Source organism: Pseudophryne corroboree, chromosome 2 (assembly GCF_028390025.1).
Source record: "Pseudophryne corroboree isolate aPseCor3 chromosome 2, aPseCor3.hap2, whole genome shotgun sequence".
Classification (NCBI taxonomy): domain Eukaryota; kingdom Metazoa; phylum Chordata; class Amphibia; order Anura; family Myobatrachidae; genus Pseudophryne; species Pseudophryne corroboree.
The window spans coordinates 468,570,646-468,587,555 of NC_086445.1; the positions used below are offsets into that span (position 1 = coordinate 468,570,646).

Consider the following 16,910-nt stretch of genomic DNA (forward strand, 5'->3'; position numbering starts at 1 on the left):
TGTCGAATTGGATTTGACAATGCAATACAGTACTTTTCGTCAAAATAACTGCCGTTTCAGATTCGACTTTTTTCAAATCGACATTTTCAAAATTCGACATGTCTGCAATGGTCAAAATGCGGCTTTTTGACAAAAGTATATTCAATTGAAGAATGTCGATTCGACAACTGCTTTTCGGCAGTCATTTCGTCAATTTCATTTCGCCTCACTTTGCTGGCGGAATCTAATAAAAAAATTTAAAAACTTTTTTTTTGTGTTTTTTTTATTGCTAATAGCATATCTATTTATATTAGAAGGGATTATGTACTTGGTTTGTCTATTAGGAGACACAAGTATTATTTATATATTTTTTTAAAGAATATTTTTTTTTTAAACTGACTAAAATAATATGGAGAGATCAGAGCATGATTTTCAGTGGGAATGGGTTAAAATCAAGGGAAAAAAATGTGTGGGGTCCCCCCTCCTAAGCATAACCAGCCTCGGGCTCTTTGAGCCGGTCCAGGTTGTAAAAATACGGGGAGGGGGGAATGACAGGGGATCCCCCGTATTTTCACAACCAGCACCGGGCTCTGCGTAGCATAGAGAGACTCTGAAGGACTCTGTGACATAGGGACAGACCAGGGTAGATTTCCTTTCTGTTCCCTGGCCAGAGGTGACTAGTTAGTGATTTAATGCCACGGCCGCAGGGACCGATATAAAAGTGTCCCCCGTCTGTGGCATTCTCTCTCTGACTAGTGGAGCCCGGTGCTGGTTAAAAATACGGAGGACCCCTACGCTTTGTCCCCCATATTTTTTGCACCACGACCGGACGCAGAGCCCGGTGCTGGTTGTGAAAATACGGGGGATCCCCTGTCAATTTCCCCCCCCCGTATTTTTACAACCAGGACCGGCTCAAAGAGCCCGAGGCTGGTTATGCTTAGGAGGGGGGACCCCACGCAATTTTTTTCTGGGTTTTTTAATCATTTTTGTGCCGTCCAAACAGTCGAATCCAGGACGCACATATCCGTCAATTGGTCCGTTTTTCGACAGCGAGACTGTCGAATCCGTTTTTTATTGAATATGTCGAATTCGAGTCCCGGCGGGAGGGTATGTGACTGTCGAATTGCATATACCCCATAGTCGTAATAGTATCTTTTTCCTGTTCATTATCCAGGGAATCCAAATCCCAAACCCAACTCCTGGAAATAATTGATGTGCCCTATAAGACAAAAAAGTTGTGTGACCTGACCAAGACCACTTTAAGAGGACATTCCCATCTTCTATTAGCAGTTGAAGATACTAAAAGAACATAGAGAGCAAGAGGGTATACAGGTGGTCATGTTCAGTTAAGATCATAACATCCCCTAATCGCATTTGAGACGCCTGTGAGATATAATGGATCAACATACAACCCCCTGCAGATACCCCCTCTACCTACCCAAATCTGAAGACACGTGGTAGTTAAGAATCGTATAAATGGAAAAAAATAAAAGTGAAAGGGGGTTAGCAACTGTAACCCGGGTTTTTCACGGTTTCACAAATCCGGGAATAACCAAGGATATTGAGATTTTTCTGTCTGAAGGTAGTATTAGTGAAGTGAAACAGTACGTTAGGGATTTACGAGGAAGAGAAGGAAGCAAAGCCCAGCACTGGATTCTGTCCTGTCAGCCCCTCACAGTTCAAAGAGTGGTGAGAATTTAGGCGATTTAAGGATCAATTGCACTCTGTTTTCCACATACCTTTCACCCAAGTCTATACTCTATTTTTATTTATTTCTGAATTTTGTTGACTTTAGTGTGTTGTTCAGCTACCTAAGCAATCATGAGACAGAACACATCATGCATATTAGATACAAGATATCCAGTTTAAGCAGTATGTTCTCTTATATTTCAGATATCCTGGTGCAGTAATAAGAAATATACTACATAGACAAAAGTGATTGGACACTTACTGCAAATAGATCAACAAGATTTGATTGACATCAGTACTTTGTAGAACGTGGCAGCGATTACTGCAGACATCCTTCTTGGCAAGCTGTCCACAAGTCCCTGGACAACAGCAGGCAGTATGTTTTGCCATTCCACCTTAAGCACAGTGACCAACTGCGACACTAAAGAAGGTCGAGTCAGTCTAGAATGCACACGTCACTCCAATTGGTCCCAAAGGGTCTCATTGAGATGAAGATCTGGTCTCTGAGCTGGCCAGTCCATCTGGGTTACCAATTTTCCGGAATACCAGGCCACAGTCGCCTCGGAAACAAGACATTTGCCAGCCTACGATGATCCCATTTCCAAACTCTGTTAGAGTCTTCTGTCAAGCTATTTTATTAGCAGATTATGTAATCAGTGCCCCTCTACCCTTTCCATACCTTCACGAACAAGTGCATCAGCACAGCATTTCACTTGCGCGGGGGAGGGAGGTGTCCAATAACGTTTGTCTACATAGTGTATATCTTCATCTCTTCCATTTAGCTGCAAGGGCCCATCTAGTTTAGGGATTAGACAGCAGCTGGCTGAGTGGCAGTTCAGAGGATGTAGGTAGGCAATACATGGCATTTCATTTGGACATGCCCAAAGACTGAGGCAAACAGGACACTAGTAGGGGGTGAACAGAATCCACTATTTGTCTGATGCACATTTTACCATTGTTTTAGAATGTTGTTGCAGGCTACTGCTGGCTTTATCACAATATACCAGTATACTTCAGCTGCAAAAGATTGTGTGTTGTGGTGAGGCGTTTTCTCATAGTGAATGCCCTTTATTTTGCTAACTTTATGAGGTCTGAATACCTTGATACCCTATTTCTAAAATTGGGAAAGCAAAGTATGAATGTGTGATTTACACAAAATGCTATGAGGGTACATGAACGATCTCTAACACAAATGGCTGATGTAGCGTATACAGTTCCACAAAAAAAAATTATATAATGAAAGGTGTGCGAAACAAGATAAAAAAACAAAACTACTAGAATTTATAGAAAATAAATTTGCTCTCTTTAAAAACAAAAAAACAAAAAAAAACACCAAGAGGTAATCTTGGATAATTTTATTTTGCTGCTGTTAGTCATTCTAGAGATACACAAATAAAAACATGCCAAGTAATATCATAATTGGAACGGCGTCAATGAAACACTCCCTGCAACACATCTGGAGAGACGAATACAGTATAATCTGCCTAATGAGCTGTCTTTAGAGCTCTCTACTCAGTTTCTCCTATAGTATAAATTGGCAGCTGACTTATGTACTGTTCCTTTGCACCACAACCACTGATTTTATTTTAAAAGGTTACTTTCAGATTCCTATATTTGTACAATAAGAAAAAAAGAAAAAGAAAAAAGAAAACCTTGAAACATGAATATTTACTTATACTTAATATCAAACAAGATATTAGACTTCTATTCTTATTTGCTGGTTTTAATTCATGGGGCACTACTAATGGTGCTTTCACATCGCAAATGCCGGATCCTACCCGGTAAGAGAAACGTGTACTTACCGGGTGGGATCCAGCATTTGCGCTCCGTTGCTGGCTTTCCGACCCGGCAATATACCGGGTCGGTTGCCATAGCAGCGGAGGGCGCAGCAGCAGCAGGGGCGGGGGTGGAGGCGGCGCCGGGAGATGAGCTCATCTCCTGCGCCGCCTCTGCCTATACTGTGAATGGGAGCCGTGTCGCATCGGAACGGCTCCCATTCACACTGCACCTGACCCGGTAATCAACCCGGTAATAACCCTTCTTTTTTACCGGGTTGAATTACCGGGTCAGACGACCCGCTAATTCACCAAAGGACCTTTCACATCGCACACGGACCCGTTTCGACACGGCAATATGCCGTGTCGATACAGAGTTTTTAGTGCGATGTGAAAGGGGTATAACTGGCTTATAACAGAAACTGAACAAAATGTCCCAGAAAATAGATAACCATCCATAAAGAGGGACTACACGGCAGGAGAAAAAGATGTAAGGAAAAGCTACAGCAAGGTGACAGTTGTACTTTAACCTGATGACCTCGGGAGAGCTGTTAAAACGACATCTTCTGGGTAGACCATAATATGTAACTGTGGAGCTAAATAAAATTAGATTATAAGACTTGATGGTCATCTAGCACCAAGGTATTTCTTCCAAGTGAAAGGAGGAGGAGATACTGAGATACTGAACCTTGGGGGTAATTCGGAACTGATCGAAGCAGTAAATTTGTTAGCTAATGGGCAAAACCATGTGCACTGCAGGAAGGGGCAGATATAACATGTGCAGAGAGTTAGATTTGGGTGGGTTATATTATTTCTGTGCAGGGTTAATACTGGCTGCTTTATTTTTACACTGCAATTTAGATTTCACACACCCCACCCAAATATACTGTAACTCTCTCTGCACGTTACAGTGGCTCCGTGTGCAACTAGACGCACTTGCCAGGGCGCGCCTAGAGCACATGGTTTTGCCCATTAGCTAACAAATTTGGTGCTGCGATCAGATCTGAATTAGGCCCCTTGTCTCTGTGGATAGCCGTCTATCTAAACTGAATAATGGAAGACCAGGGGGTAAATTAACTAACAGGCAGGCTGCTTCTCAGCATGTTTAAGTCAGAAATTGAAAATGACACTGATAGCAGAACATGCTTTACCTCCCCCCATCCATGATTTTTCTCTTGCCTTACTCAGATAGCTGTGTGTAGTGTACGGGAAACTCTCCATAGACTCAATGATCTCTGTGTGAACTTCCATCTTTCCTCTGTTCACTTGCCAAACAGTGAAGGATTTATAGGATGACAAATAAAACCAAGCAAGCGGGTTTTCATGATACCTTGGCCAGTCTGTGACACTAGTCTTTAGATCTTGTGCACAGCAAGATATTACACTTACCACTTAAATTTACAAAGTAATGTCCTTTGTGGAGAATAAAAAAAAAAAAAAGTTATGCCCACAAGATTTGGAAAACATATTAAGGTGCAAGTAAACTCTACATATATTTCTTGTTGTGTTTTATGTACTGTTGGCAAAACAAATCTACCATGCATTACTAAGACGTTTTTGTGGTCTAGCAATACACAGGAGAGAAATTGACTCAAAGTGACGTAATGCTGGACACTGCGGCAATACACGGCTGATCTCATATCGGTAATTTACGATAGCGCCAACATCGCAAGTTCTCCCTTGCGCCTCCATTGGGTGTGAGGGAATACTTGTGATGCTAGCAGGCATCACAAGTAGAATTAAATTCCAGCAAGTACTGTAGACTTGAATTCCATCCATAAATTGCGCTTTATATGGGGAAATTAAGTCTAAAAGAAATCACCAAGTATTTTTAAGTACATTTTTACCCATCCAGCTATACATTACTATGAACAAATATATGACTTTGTACACGCCATTTTAGTTGAGGCAAAGTCCTATATTTCAATTATTAATTGAAAGGAATGACAATATTGCATTGACTAAGGTTTGTAATAGCGTTTCAAGAGCCAGTCTCTTCACCTCCATGAGGAAGAGACTGGCTCTGGAAACGCATGACAGCAGGTGACAGGAGTGCGTTTTTTATTGCATGTTGGAGCTGATCCGGATTTCTGTGGTGGGGAGGTCCAGGTAGAGGTTTTGAAGCCGCTATTTGTATATACACCTATTGGCCTTTTTGGTCACCGATATTTAGTGAACCTCCAACTTGTTTTACCTGTTCTTGGATTATTATATGGAAATAATAACGTTTGTGTAAAGGATTACACTATGGGCCTTATTCAGGTTAGCAAATCAAAAAAGCAAGAAACTGGGCAAAAGCATGTTGCACTGTAAGTGGATCATATGTAACATGTGCAGAGAAAGTGAGATTTGGGTGGGGTGTGTTCAAACTGAAATCTAAACTGCAGTGTAAAAATAAAGCAGCCAGTACTTACCCCGCACAGAAACAAAATAACTCACCCAAATCTAACTCTCTCTGCACATGTTATATCTGCCCCACCTGCAGCGCAACATTGTTTTGCACAATTGCTAACTTTTGCTAACAAACCCTATGTTCTCTATATGCTTCTCTTTCCATATTCCATGAAAATGTACTTCTTTGGAATCATTTGTGGAGAATTGGTGGAAGTACAATAGAGCGTCACCTAGACTTCTAAGGGAAGTACTATTTTTATATCATTTTTATATTTTTTCATTTCTTTACTATCTTGACCCAAGCGCATCTGTCTGGTCAATTTACTACTGTCTTACTCATTTGATATTTGGGTGTAACCTTGATCAGGTGGTTGGGGGTGTTTGTGTGCCTTAATGCACCAGGGTTCTGCTCTTCTTTGTTTTACTGGATCTAAATGCTTGCTTTGGCAGAGTCTTAATGCGTAGCCAGCCGCCTTTGGTTGGCAATACAAAGATCATCTACCATGTGAGTCTGCTTTGGGACTGGGTGAAAGGGGCTATTATAGGGATGGATAGTGATAACAAAATCTGTTGAATAATGTTTTAGTTACAACCATTTGTGATTGCGTGTAGCACCACTCTTTAATCTGCCTTCAGAAGTGGTTGGGGCATTTTACAGAAATATATGCTTGGTTACTGCTAGGATTAAAAAAAAAAAAAGTGTGTTTGTGTCATTAGTGTTTTTGACAACAAGTATGATACATTTTCTATCTGGCAGGAATACGTGATGGAATATGATGGATAGACTGTGTGGCAGAGGAGGGATGTTTGGAATCGGGGTTCTGACATTGCATATGGATGCTTCTGATACGGAGGCATGTGGTGTTGGTTTGTTGCAGCATGGACAATCACTTTCATTAATCACTTTGAGCTGTTTCCCATACTAGTTGTGATTGGAATTTGGCTTAATCATTTAAGAAATACCTGCATATAGCAATTTTTCCCAGGATGCTGCTTGTTCTGTAATTTAGGACTGCCAAATTGATCTGGTTTAAATTGTGGATGGGAAGGTAAGCAGGACCAATGACAAGCAACAAGCTAGTGACTGTGGACTGTGACTGGTCATCCTGCTCACACACCCGGTTTCCCGATTTGGTTGTAAAACATGCAGAGGATACTAGGAAGGGATTACATACGCAATACCGGCGGACCGAATGCAGGCTGTCAATATACTGACAACGGCATCCCGCCCGCCAGAATGCCGGCAGCGGGGCGAGTGCTAAGAGTCCCCTTGTCAGCTCGCCACACTGCAGGCTCGGTGGCTCGCCACAGAATATATTCCCATTCTATGGGTGTCGTGGACACCCACAAGTGGAAATAGCCCTGGTGTGCTGGGATTCCAGCTGGCAGCATTGTCAGCTGTCGGGATTACGGCGTCGGTATCCTGAACGCCAGGATCCCAACAGCCGGCATTTTAACTGCATCCCTAGGATGAATGTCTGGGGATTCAGCTAGGGCCAAGTGGCACATTAGTAGGCTATATCCAGGATAAGGCTGGAGGTGCTTTGCCCACAGCACATATGCTCTGTGGGTGGAAATAAACGTTATGGTAAGAACTTACCGTTGATAACGTGATTTCTCTTATGTCCACAGGTATCCACAGGATAACATTGGGATATTGTCGAGCGACAGCGAAAATGGCACCAACACGGTCACGAGCTTTCTGGCCTCCCAGGATGCATTGGGGCCTCCACTATATAGTCCCGCCCACTGACTCAGTCAGATCAGTTCTTTCCACAGCGATTATAGGCAGGAACATTAGGTAGAGACCTGTACAGGCGATAAGAACACACATGCACACCCTTCCATACAAGGAAGAGGTTTTTAGTGTTTGTCTAGATCCTCAAATCAGATGCGTCCGGGTGGGATCCCTGTGGATACCTGTGGACATAAGAGAAATCACGTTATCAACGGTAAGTTCTTACCATAACGTTTATTTCTCTGGCTGGGTCCACAGGATTATCCACAGGATAACATTGGGATTTCCAAAGCCATTTTAGTGGTGGGGACGCTCCTGATTGCACAGGAGGACCTTTCGCCCGAAGTCTGCGTCATGAGAGGCAAAAGTATCCAAGGCATAATGTCTGATGAATGTGTTTATGGAAGACCATGTGGCTGCCTTACATATCTGTTCTGCTGATGCACCCTGTTGTGCTGCCCAAGAAGGACCTACCTTACGTGTAGAGTGTGCAGAGACATTAGCCGGAATAGGGAGATCTGCATGAGAATAAGCTTCAGATATTACCACTCGGAGCCATCTCACCAGCGTCTGTTTACTAGCAGGCCAACCTCTCCTATGGAATCCATAGAGGATGAAGAGGGAATCTGTTTTCCTGATGGCACTAGTACGATCTATATAGATTTTTAAAGACCGGACCACGTCCAGTGACGCTTCTCCCGCAGATAGTCCCGATACCTGAAAATCTGGGACTACAATCTCTTCATTCAGGTGAAAAACTTTGACACCACCTTTGGAAGATAACTAGATCTCGTTCTGAGAACTGCTCTGTCTGGAAAAAAACTTAGGAAAGGAGACTTACATGATAATGCTCCTAAATCTGACACTCTTCTGGCTGACGCCATTGCCAGTAAAAAAAGAACTTTAATCGTTAACCACTTAAGATCCGCTCTCTCAAGTGGTTCAAACAAAGGACCCTGGAGAAATTTAAGAACTAAATTAAAATCCCAGGGAGCTGCAGGAGGAACAAATGGAGGTTGAATATGTACTACTCCTTGGAAAAACGTACGTACATCCTGTAGGTCAGCAATCTTCTGCTGAAACCATACAGTCAACGCTGAGACTTGCACCCTCAAGGAAGCAACCTTCAACCCCTTATCCAATCCTGCCTGCAGAAAATCCAAAATTCTAGCTACTTTAAAGGCTCTTGGATTGTAATTTTTTCCAGAACACCAATGAATATAGGCTTGCCATATTCTATGATATACACGGGCCGAAGAAGGCTTTCTTGCTCTAAGCATGGTTTGGATTACTTGCTTTGAAAATCCTTTAGCCTCTAAGATAGAGGTTTCAACAGCCACGCCGTCAAAGACAGGCGATCTAGATGACTGTGACAACAAGGACCCTGCATTAACAGATCTGGACGTTGAGGGAGCAGTATCGGTGCTTCCACGGACATTCTCCACAGATCTGTGTACCAATGCCTTCTTGGCCAAGCTGGAGCTATTAGAATGATTGCTCCTTTTGCCTGTTTTATCTTTCTCACTACTCTGGGTAACAGAGATATTGGAGGGAACAGATATGCCAGCTGAAACCTCCATTCTACTGACAGTGCGTCTACCAGGACTGCTCCTGGGTCCCTTGTTCTTGATCCGTACCTCGGAACTTTGTTGTTTAGACGAGACGCCATAAGGTCTATCTCCGGTAGCCCCCATCTGTTCACCAGTGTCTGAAACACTTCTGGGTGTAGTGCCCATTCGGTTTCCTGAATGGTGTGCCGACTGAGAAAATCCGCTTCCCAATTTAGTACACCCGGGACAAATACTGCTGACAATGCTGGGAGATGGAGTTCTGCCCACTTTAGAATGGGAGTTACTTCCTCCATCAGACTCTTGCTGTGAGTCCCTCCTTGATGATTTAGGTATGCTACTGCCGTCGCATTGTCTGAGCGGATCTGGACTGGTCTTCCTTGTAGATTGTCCTTTGCCTGAACTAGGGCCAAGTAAATGGCTCTTATTTCTAACAGATTTATCGGCAGGCGACTTTCCCTTGCGGTCCATTTTCCCTGGAACCATAGGCTTCCGAGTACCGCCCCCCAACCTTGCAGGCTGGCATCTGTCGTCAGGACTTGCCACTCTTTTATCCAAAAGGGTCTCCCCTTGTTTAAATGGTCTGTCTGTAGCCACCATGCTAGAGACCTTTTTACATTTACTGGAATCTTTATCATCTGCTTCTTTATTGTTTGATGATTTCCGTTCCATTTTGTCAAAATGAGATGCTGCAATGGTCTGGAGTGGAATTGTGCATATTCCACCATGTCGAACGTTGATACCATCAGACCCAACAGTCGCATTGCTGCATGGACTGACATTGTCTGGGCTTGCAACGCTTTCTGAGCCATGACCTGCACCTTGACTATTTTCTTCTCTGGTAAGAGAACTCTCTGTAAGTCTGAATCCAATATGGCTCCCAAATGAACCATCCGCTGTGATGGATTCAGGGACGACTTCTCCCAATTTATGAGCCACCCGTGTCTCTGTAAACAAACTATCGTCTGTTGGAGATGGCTCAACAGTAAATCTTGCGACTGTGCTAAGATTAATAGGTCGTCTAGGTATGGGAATATCCTTATCCCTTGTTTGCGCAGACAAGCTGCCATAACCACCATGATCTTGGTAAACACCCTGGGTGCTGTAGCTAGCCCGAAGGGCAGAGCTTGGAACTGGAAGTGTTCCTTGAGGATGGCAAACCTGAGGTAACACTGATGCGATAGTGCTATAGGCACATGTAGGTAAGCATCCCGCACATCCAGAGATACCATATAGTCTCCCGGTTCCATAGCCAACATTATGGAGCGCAACGTCTCCATGTGGAACTTCGGGATCCATATGTAATTGTTCAACATCTTCAGATTTAGAATTGGTCGATATGACCCATTTGGTTTCTGGATTAGAAACAGATTGGAGTAATACCCCTGTCCCTTTTGTGATGGAGGTACTGGGACAATCACACCTGACTGCAGTAATTTTTGGACTGCTTCTTGCAGGGCATTGGCCTTCGACTCTATACGAGACGGGCTGGTGCAAAAAAATCTTTGAGGAGGCTGCCTCCTGAATGGGAACCCATACCCCCTGAGATACTACCTTCTGCACCCAGGCATCTGTTGTTGACTGTTGCCATGTGTGTGCAAATTGCAGGAGTCGGCCCCCAACCCTGGAATCCTCCAGGCGGAGGCCTGTCTCTTCAGGCTGAGGGCTTTTGTTCAGGTTTGGAAGCTGGCTTTTTGCTAGCCCACTGCTTCCTACCCCTGGATTTAAACTGTGGTTGTTTAGGCTCCTCTTTACCTTTCGCTTTGCTTTGCCAGCGAAATGAGCGAAATTTTAAACCCTTGGACTTAGGGTTGTAGGTAGCCGGAAATCTGACCTTCTTCGATTCAGCCTCTGACTCTAGGATATCCGATAAAGGTTTTCCAAATAATATATTACCCACGAAAGGCAATGCTTCCAATTCCTTCTTGGACTCCGCATCTGCCTTCCAGGTCCGTAGCCAGACTGCTCTGCGAGCAACTACTGCCAGGGCTGAAGCTTTAGAAGCAACAGTGCCTACATCAATGGCTGCTTCTTCTAAATACTGGGCAGATTGTCTTTAACGGCAAAGACGATCCTCTTGCTCCCTAGTAGGAGAGGGGATGTCATTTTCTAGTTCCTCTATCCATTCGCCCATTGCCTTTGCTACCCAGGCCGAAGCCATAGCAGGTCTTACCACTGCACCCACAAGAGAAAAAATATTTTTCAATAGGCTCTCTACCCTCCTGTCTGTGACATCATTCAAAGAGGTAGATGACAGTGGCAAAGCAGATTTGTGCACTAGTCGCAGAACATGTGCATCTACTTTTGGAGGAACTTCTCTCTTCGAACAATCTCCAGCAGGAAATGGATAATAAGAATCCCATCTCCTAGGAATCTTATACTTTTTACCGGGCGCTGCCCAAGACTCATCCATCATTTCCGTCAACTCCTCTGACGCTGGAAATTCAGCTTTCACTGACTTTGTTCGTTTGTATACAGGTGCTTTTGCTTTTAACGCTGTCTTGGCTGGTTCTTCCAGAGAAAGCACAGCCTTTACTGCCTTAATGAGTTCAGCTACATCATCTGAACTAAAGCTCTGCGACTGATCATCATACGGAGTTGAATCTATTGTTTCCGCATCATCATCCGATGTATCCTCTTGTGTAGTCTGCCATACAGACGTATCTGTCTTAGTCTTACCTACCCCCTTGGTTGCTTGTAGAGGCTACTGGAACCAAACCATAGGAAGGGAGCTGCATGTATGGGTTCATAGTGTAACCTAACCCTTGAGGTGGTGCTACTGGAGCTAACCTGTCCGCTATTGAAGACAGAGTCTTTGCGAACATATTCCATGGTGGCTCTACTGGAGGTTGAACTAACTCCTGTTTTTTACTTCGCTGAAAAGCGAAACAGTTTGCACACAAACCCTCATAAGTGACCAATTGAATCATATCAATTACCCCTGACTTACAAGATAAGCATGTTAGGGCTGTAGGAGTGCTTGACAAATTCTCCTCATCACTTTTGCCGCTCACAGACATTTTTTCTGATATTGACTACACAATTTTGTGACTGAACCACACCCTATAATCAGTATATAGAGGTGAAATCAATCTGACCACAGTGCACCTGATTTGAGGGTCAGAACAGGACTGACATTACACAGAAAAGTCAGCACACATACTAGCAGTCAGTCACATGTTAAAGCATTAGACATTGTCATATGAGAATACAACCTCCATAATAACTTATACATAAGTAGGAAAATTGTACTTCTATTAAACTGGTTCTTTTTTCAACATAACATGCAGAAAACACAGTAATATACAGGTCTCATATGCAATAGGCACTAAAAATTAACAGTGCACACTAAGAAGTAGAAGGAATTTTTAGTACTGTATACCCTGCCTCCAGGGAGCGGGATACAGGGAGACTCACCACACTTCCATATCCAAGCAAAGACGCTCGAAAGACGCTGAGTGGATTCAGACGCTACTGGTGTACACTGCCGCTCCTGGTAACTGATAACGGACACGGACGCTCACCAACGGACACGGACGCTGAGCGACTCCACGTACATGCAGACACTAAAGGCCTGCGACTCGGTCTGGGCGGGTTTATAGCCAGTGTACACAACCGCAGCGTCTAAGCTGCGACCGAGTACCCTCGTGGTAGCGTCTGAGCCGGAAGTGAGGTCATTCAGTTCATGAAACGAGAGACCCGCGGGAACTGGCCATGAACTCGGAGGAGGGACGGCCAGGAGAGCGTCTGAAACCCCCTGTTGACTTAAACTCCCAGGATCGCGGCCTCACCTAGTCCTGGCGCCTATGATCCCCGGAGCGTAGCGCTGTCACACTCGAGATGTTCGGCGCATCAACACGCTGTTTGTAGTCTCCACCAAATCAGCGTAGCTGTGTCCTGACCCCTCTAGTAAGAGGAAGTCCATATACTCACTGTCTCCCCATGCTCCGGCCACAGCCTGGTAATGTCTGCTGGACCTGCTAGAACATCCGACACAGACGCCCGTCGAGACAGCACTGTACCGCGAAGGTAAGCGTTGTTGCGACCCGGTGGGGAGTTGTTGGAGCGACTCTTTCTTAATACACGTTTAAGACGCTAAGAGAAGTCGCTCAAACCAAAACAGTTAAGTCTATAAAAATAAAGTAATGAAAACTTGAGGCTGCTTTCACAGCAGCCCTGTGACCATGCGGCTTCCTGCCGCACCAAGCAAAAAACTGATCTGACTGAGTCAGTGGGCGGGACTATATAGTGGAGGCCCCAATGCATCCTGGGAGGCCAGAAAGCTTGTGACCGTGTTGGTGCCATTTTCGCTGTCGCTCGACAATATCCCAATGTTATCCTGTGGATAATCCCGTGGACCCAGCCAGAGAAAACATCTGGCAATACCCGCAGGGCCACTTTGCATTATTGCCCGCCTGTCCACCATCACTGCTAGCTAGCTGCAGCGCTGCCAGTGGTGGGGAGCACCGGGTTCCTTCACTCGCTGATAATACTTGCAAACAGCCAGGCATCGCTACAGCTGCCCGCACACTCCGCGTCTCCTGAGATTTGAGAGATGTCATGATGTCTTTCGCAGCCCACCCCACAGCGTTTCGGCAGGACGGAGAATGAAAAACTGACCCAGGAGACAAGCAAGTCCAGCAGGCAGATCGGTTGGCCCAGCCCCCAGCAGGTGCAGCATACTGCACGTGCACCTAACAGTAACTGTACTCCCAGCTTGCACAGGTCAGTGCCCTCAGTCACAGTCTCACAGAGATTGGGGGGGGGGGGGCGCATAATGTGTATAATGTGCTCTACCTTGTGTAAAATGTAAAAGGGGCTTTGCCTGCCATTCTGTGTATAAAGGGCTCTATCGTGGCGTAATGTGTATAGGGGGTAATACTGCGTGGTGTAATGTGAATTAGTACTATTCCCTGTGAAGCCACAATTCTATATTTTTGCTGCGTGACTTTGAAGCAGTCATCGAAGCACCCTAACTTTACAGGTTTTAAGTATATGGATGCTTGGCGACAAGTGACTGAATTAATACCCAGTCAATTTGATCTAACCATCTGTGCTGAGCCCTGGATATCTTTAAAACCAGGACTGTTATACTGGGCACACAATAAGTGATCCGTCTTATGATATATTGTTCCGACGCGTATAGGAACAATATATCATACCTGCTGCACGCCATGTTACTAAATACTACATGAAATGGTACATTGCGCGTCATCTATTGCACCGTGCAGTAGTGTTCCCCATAGAATTGGGGCAGGACAGGCGCGAAGGTGCAGCCCATGAATCGCGCCTTAAAAAGGGGATATGGCCAGTCGGGGAGGAGGCGCAACCCTGCCGATGTCACTAAAGGGGCATGCCCCAGCTTTCACCAAGCACCCCCTTTAATGTGAATAGCTCACTGCATTTATTCACATTGCAGAAGGCTGTTTTAGCAGGGCGTCGCTAAAGAGGCAGGGCACATTTTGCCCTTTAAAAATTGGGCTGGGCGCGGTGCCTTTACAACTGGGCAGGGCGCTGTGACGCCTGCTAAAACAGACTAGCGTGAAGACTAGTGCCGCGTGTACGGATAGTACAACGTACACATTGTTTAGTGTGCACCCAGCTTTAGGGTGCCTTGAGGACAGATTTTGGAAACCACTGTTTTAGGTGATATTGCAGCTTTAATTATAGTTCAAAGCACAGACCTAGCATGCTCACTGGTCAGGCCAGTTATGATACTCTGGAAATTCACTTTAAAATCATTTTTTTATTATTATCCTTTACACAGTTACTAAACAGACCACTGATTTACATACAGTGTATATTATAAATAGACTTTTTAATAATCTATTACCAGATCACAGATAACAAAATAGACACAGAAGGAAAAGCATTGTCATTCACATAAGTCTCAACAGGTATTGCAGTGTGTGACCCATCTTTGTACCCGGTACCACTTTAACCCCAGATTAAACACACTTTACAGGAATACTACAAACTTCTGCCAAGACTCATTTTAATAATTTGCTAAAGGCCATGATAAAATTATTTCACCATAAGCTACATAAACAAAGTATGTCCGCCTAAAAAAAAAGTCTAACAAAAGACGCAAGTATGAACCACAAGAACATATTTCCTTGTGCTACATACGTATATACATTATAGTTGCAAAAGCTGTTTTTCTAGAGAGTGCATTTTAGAAAGAGAATTACATGTGCTAAGAACAGATGGTCAGGCTGCACAGAGGTCACAGGAGAGATTAGGGTGAACCATAATATAACCCTGCCATTTGCTTTATCAACCATATGGTCTTCCAATCATTACTCAATTCCTGGGGGTGATACAACACACATTGCACAACAGAGTGAAGGAATCAGATGCATTCCACACATTCATTGTATCTTCCTGTTTGGGACAATTTCCTATTCCTTGTATGGACAAGATTTATACAGAAGTGATGTTGGAAGAATATTAGATGATGAAGAAATGTAACTAACATCTACCTGGCTCTATAACCTAACATGGGCATTATACTGGGAAGAAAAGGAAGCGTAATGTCATGGCACAGGATTGTACACTACAATGTCATAGTCATTTGCCAAAGTGTGCTGGGTGTGGTTGTAGCCTAGAACTGTTCTCTGTACCCATACCAAAGAGGATCCTTCAAGACAAGGGGCTCAGTCATCCCAGGCAATGAACACATCATCAATGTCAGGAGAGTCACAGAACTTTTACACATATGTAATGCAGGAATACTTATCATCGAGATGGTGTAAGCACACTGCCCCAGCTGGGGGCAACAGACGGGGTCCTGCGCTTTTATTACATTAATAAAACAAATGTTGCAGAGCAACAAGTCATGTGAGCAGCGGCCGGGGACAGATAACCAGGGCGCTTATAGGGAGGGGAGCACGGGAACCCCGAGCCTCCAGCGCTGCCGGCACTCACAGCCCTGATCCGCGTCCTCCGGGAGGGGGAGAGGGCATCCAGGGAACTGGGGCCCGGCGGAGCACATGACACATGCCCGGTGTCCTACACACAGCCTGCGGCAGCCCGGGCACACATGCCGCCGGGGAACACCAGGCTGGGGGCACAGGGCAGATGCCGCCACAGCGCACACATGAGGAGTTACAGGATACAAAGTCCCAGCAGAGTGCACATGCCTGGGGGCAGAGAGACCAGAGAAGGGGCAAGACGCGCTATGTAACAGCCCGCAGCAGGGATAGGGGGACACTGTGCCCCGGGCTGGCAGGGAGCGGACCCCGCGGCAGGACACCGGCTCCTAGTAGATACTGAGCAATCAGCAGGACATCGGGCACTCTTACCTGTTCGTCATCCCCGCTACGGCCAGCATGAGGGCCGGCGGATATTGCAGCTGCTGGGGTCTGTAGGTGTGATGGGAGCGCGGCTCACGAGCTCAGTCACTGGTGGCCGGGACACAGGGAGGGAGCGGGATGGGCAGCAGAGTCCCGGGAGCGCGCAATCCCTCCGCCCACTCCCGCCTGCGCCCCGCCCTCCCCAGCCTGCCAATCATTCGCGGAGGAGGGGTTGCCATGGGGACAGGAGGAGGAAGGATGTAGGACACGCCCATTTTTGTTAATACTCAATGTTATTATAACCACAGTCAGCTACATCCGGGCATACCGCTGCAGCCTGTCAGCGCCTGGCGATTTCCTGCCCCTAGTGGTGATGTAATGTCAGCCATTTCCGCGCTCATCAGTAACCCCTGAAATGCCGGACTGTCACACTGTCACTGTATCGGGCCACAGTATGTGTCCCTTAAGGGCT

General features: G+C 45.3%; 1 protein-coding gene across 1 annotated transcript in view; it reads right to left on the reverse strand.

Moving 5' to 3' along the window:
• Nucleotides 1–16,639, reverse strand: part of LIMS1 (LIM zinc finger domain containing 1) — a 148,358-nt gene extending 131,719 nt beyond the window's left edge. Inside the window, exon 1 of the mRNA XM_063953811.1 lies at nt 16,448–16,639. Within this exon, the coding sequence (XP_063809881.1) occupies nt 16,448–16,476 (29 nt within the window). The 5' untranslated portion in view covers nt 16,477–16,639. The remainder of the gene's footprint in view (nt 1–16,447) is intronic.
• Between the last annotated feature and the right edge of the window lie 271 nt (nt 16,640–16,910).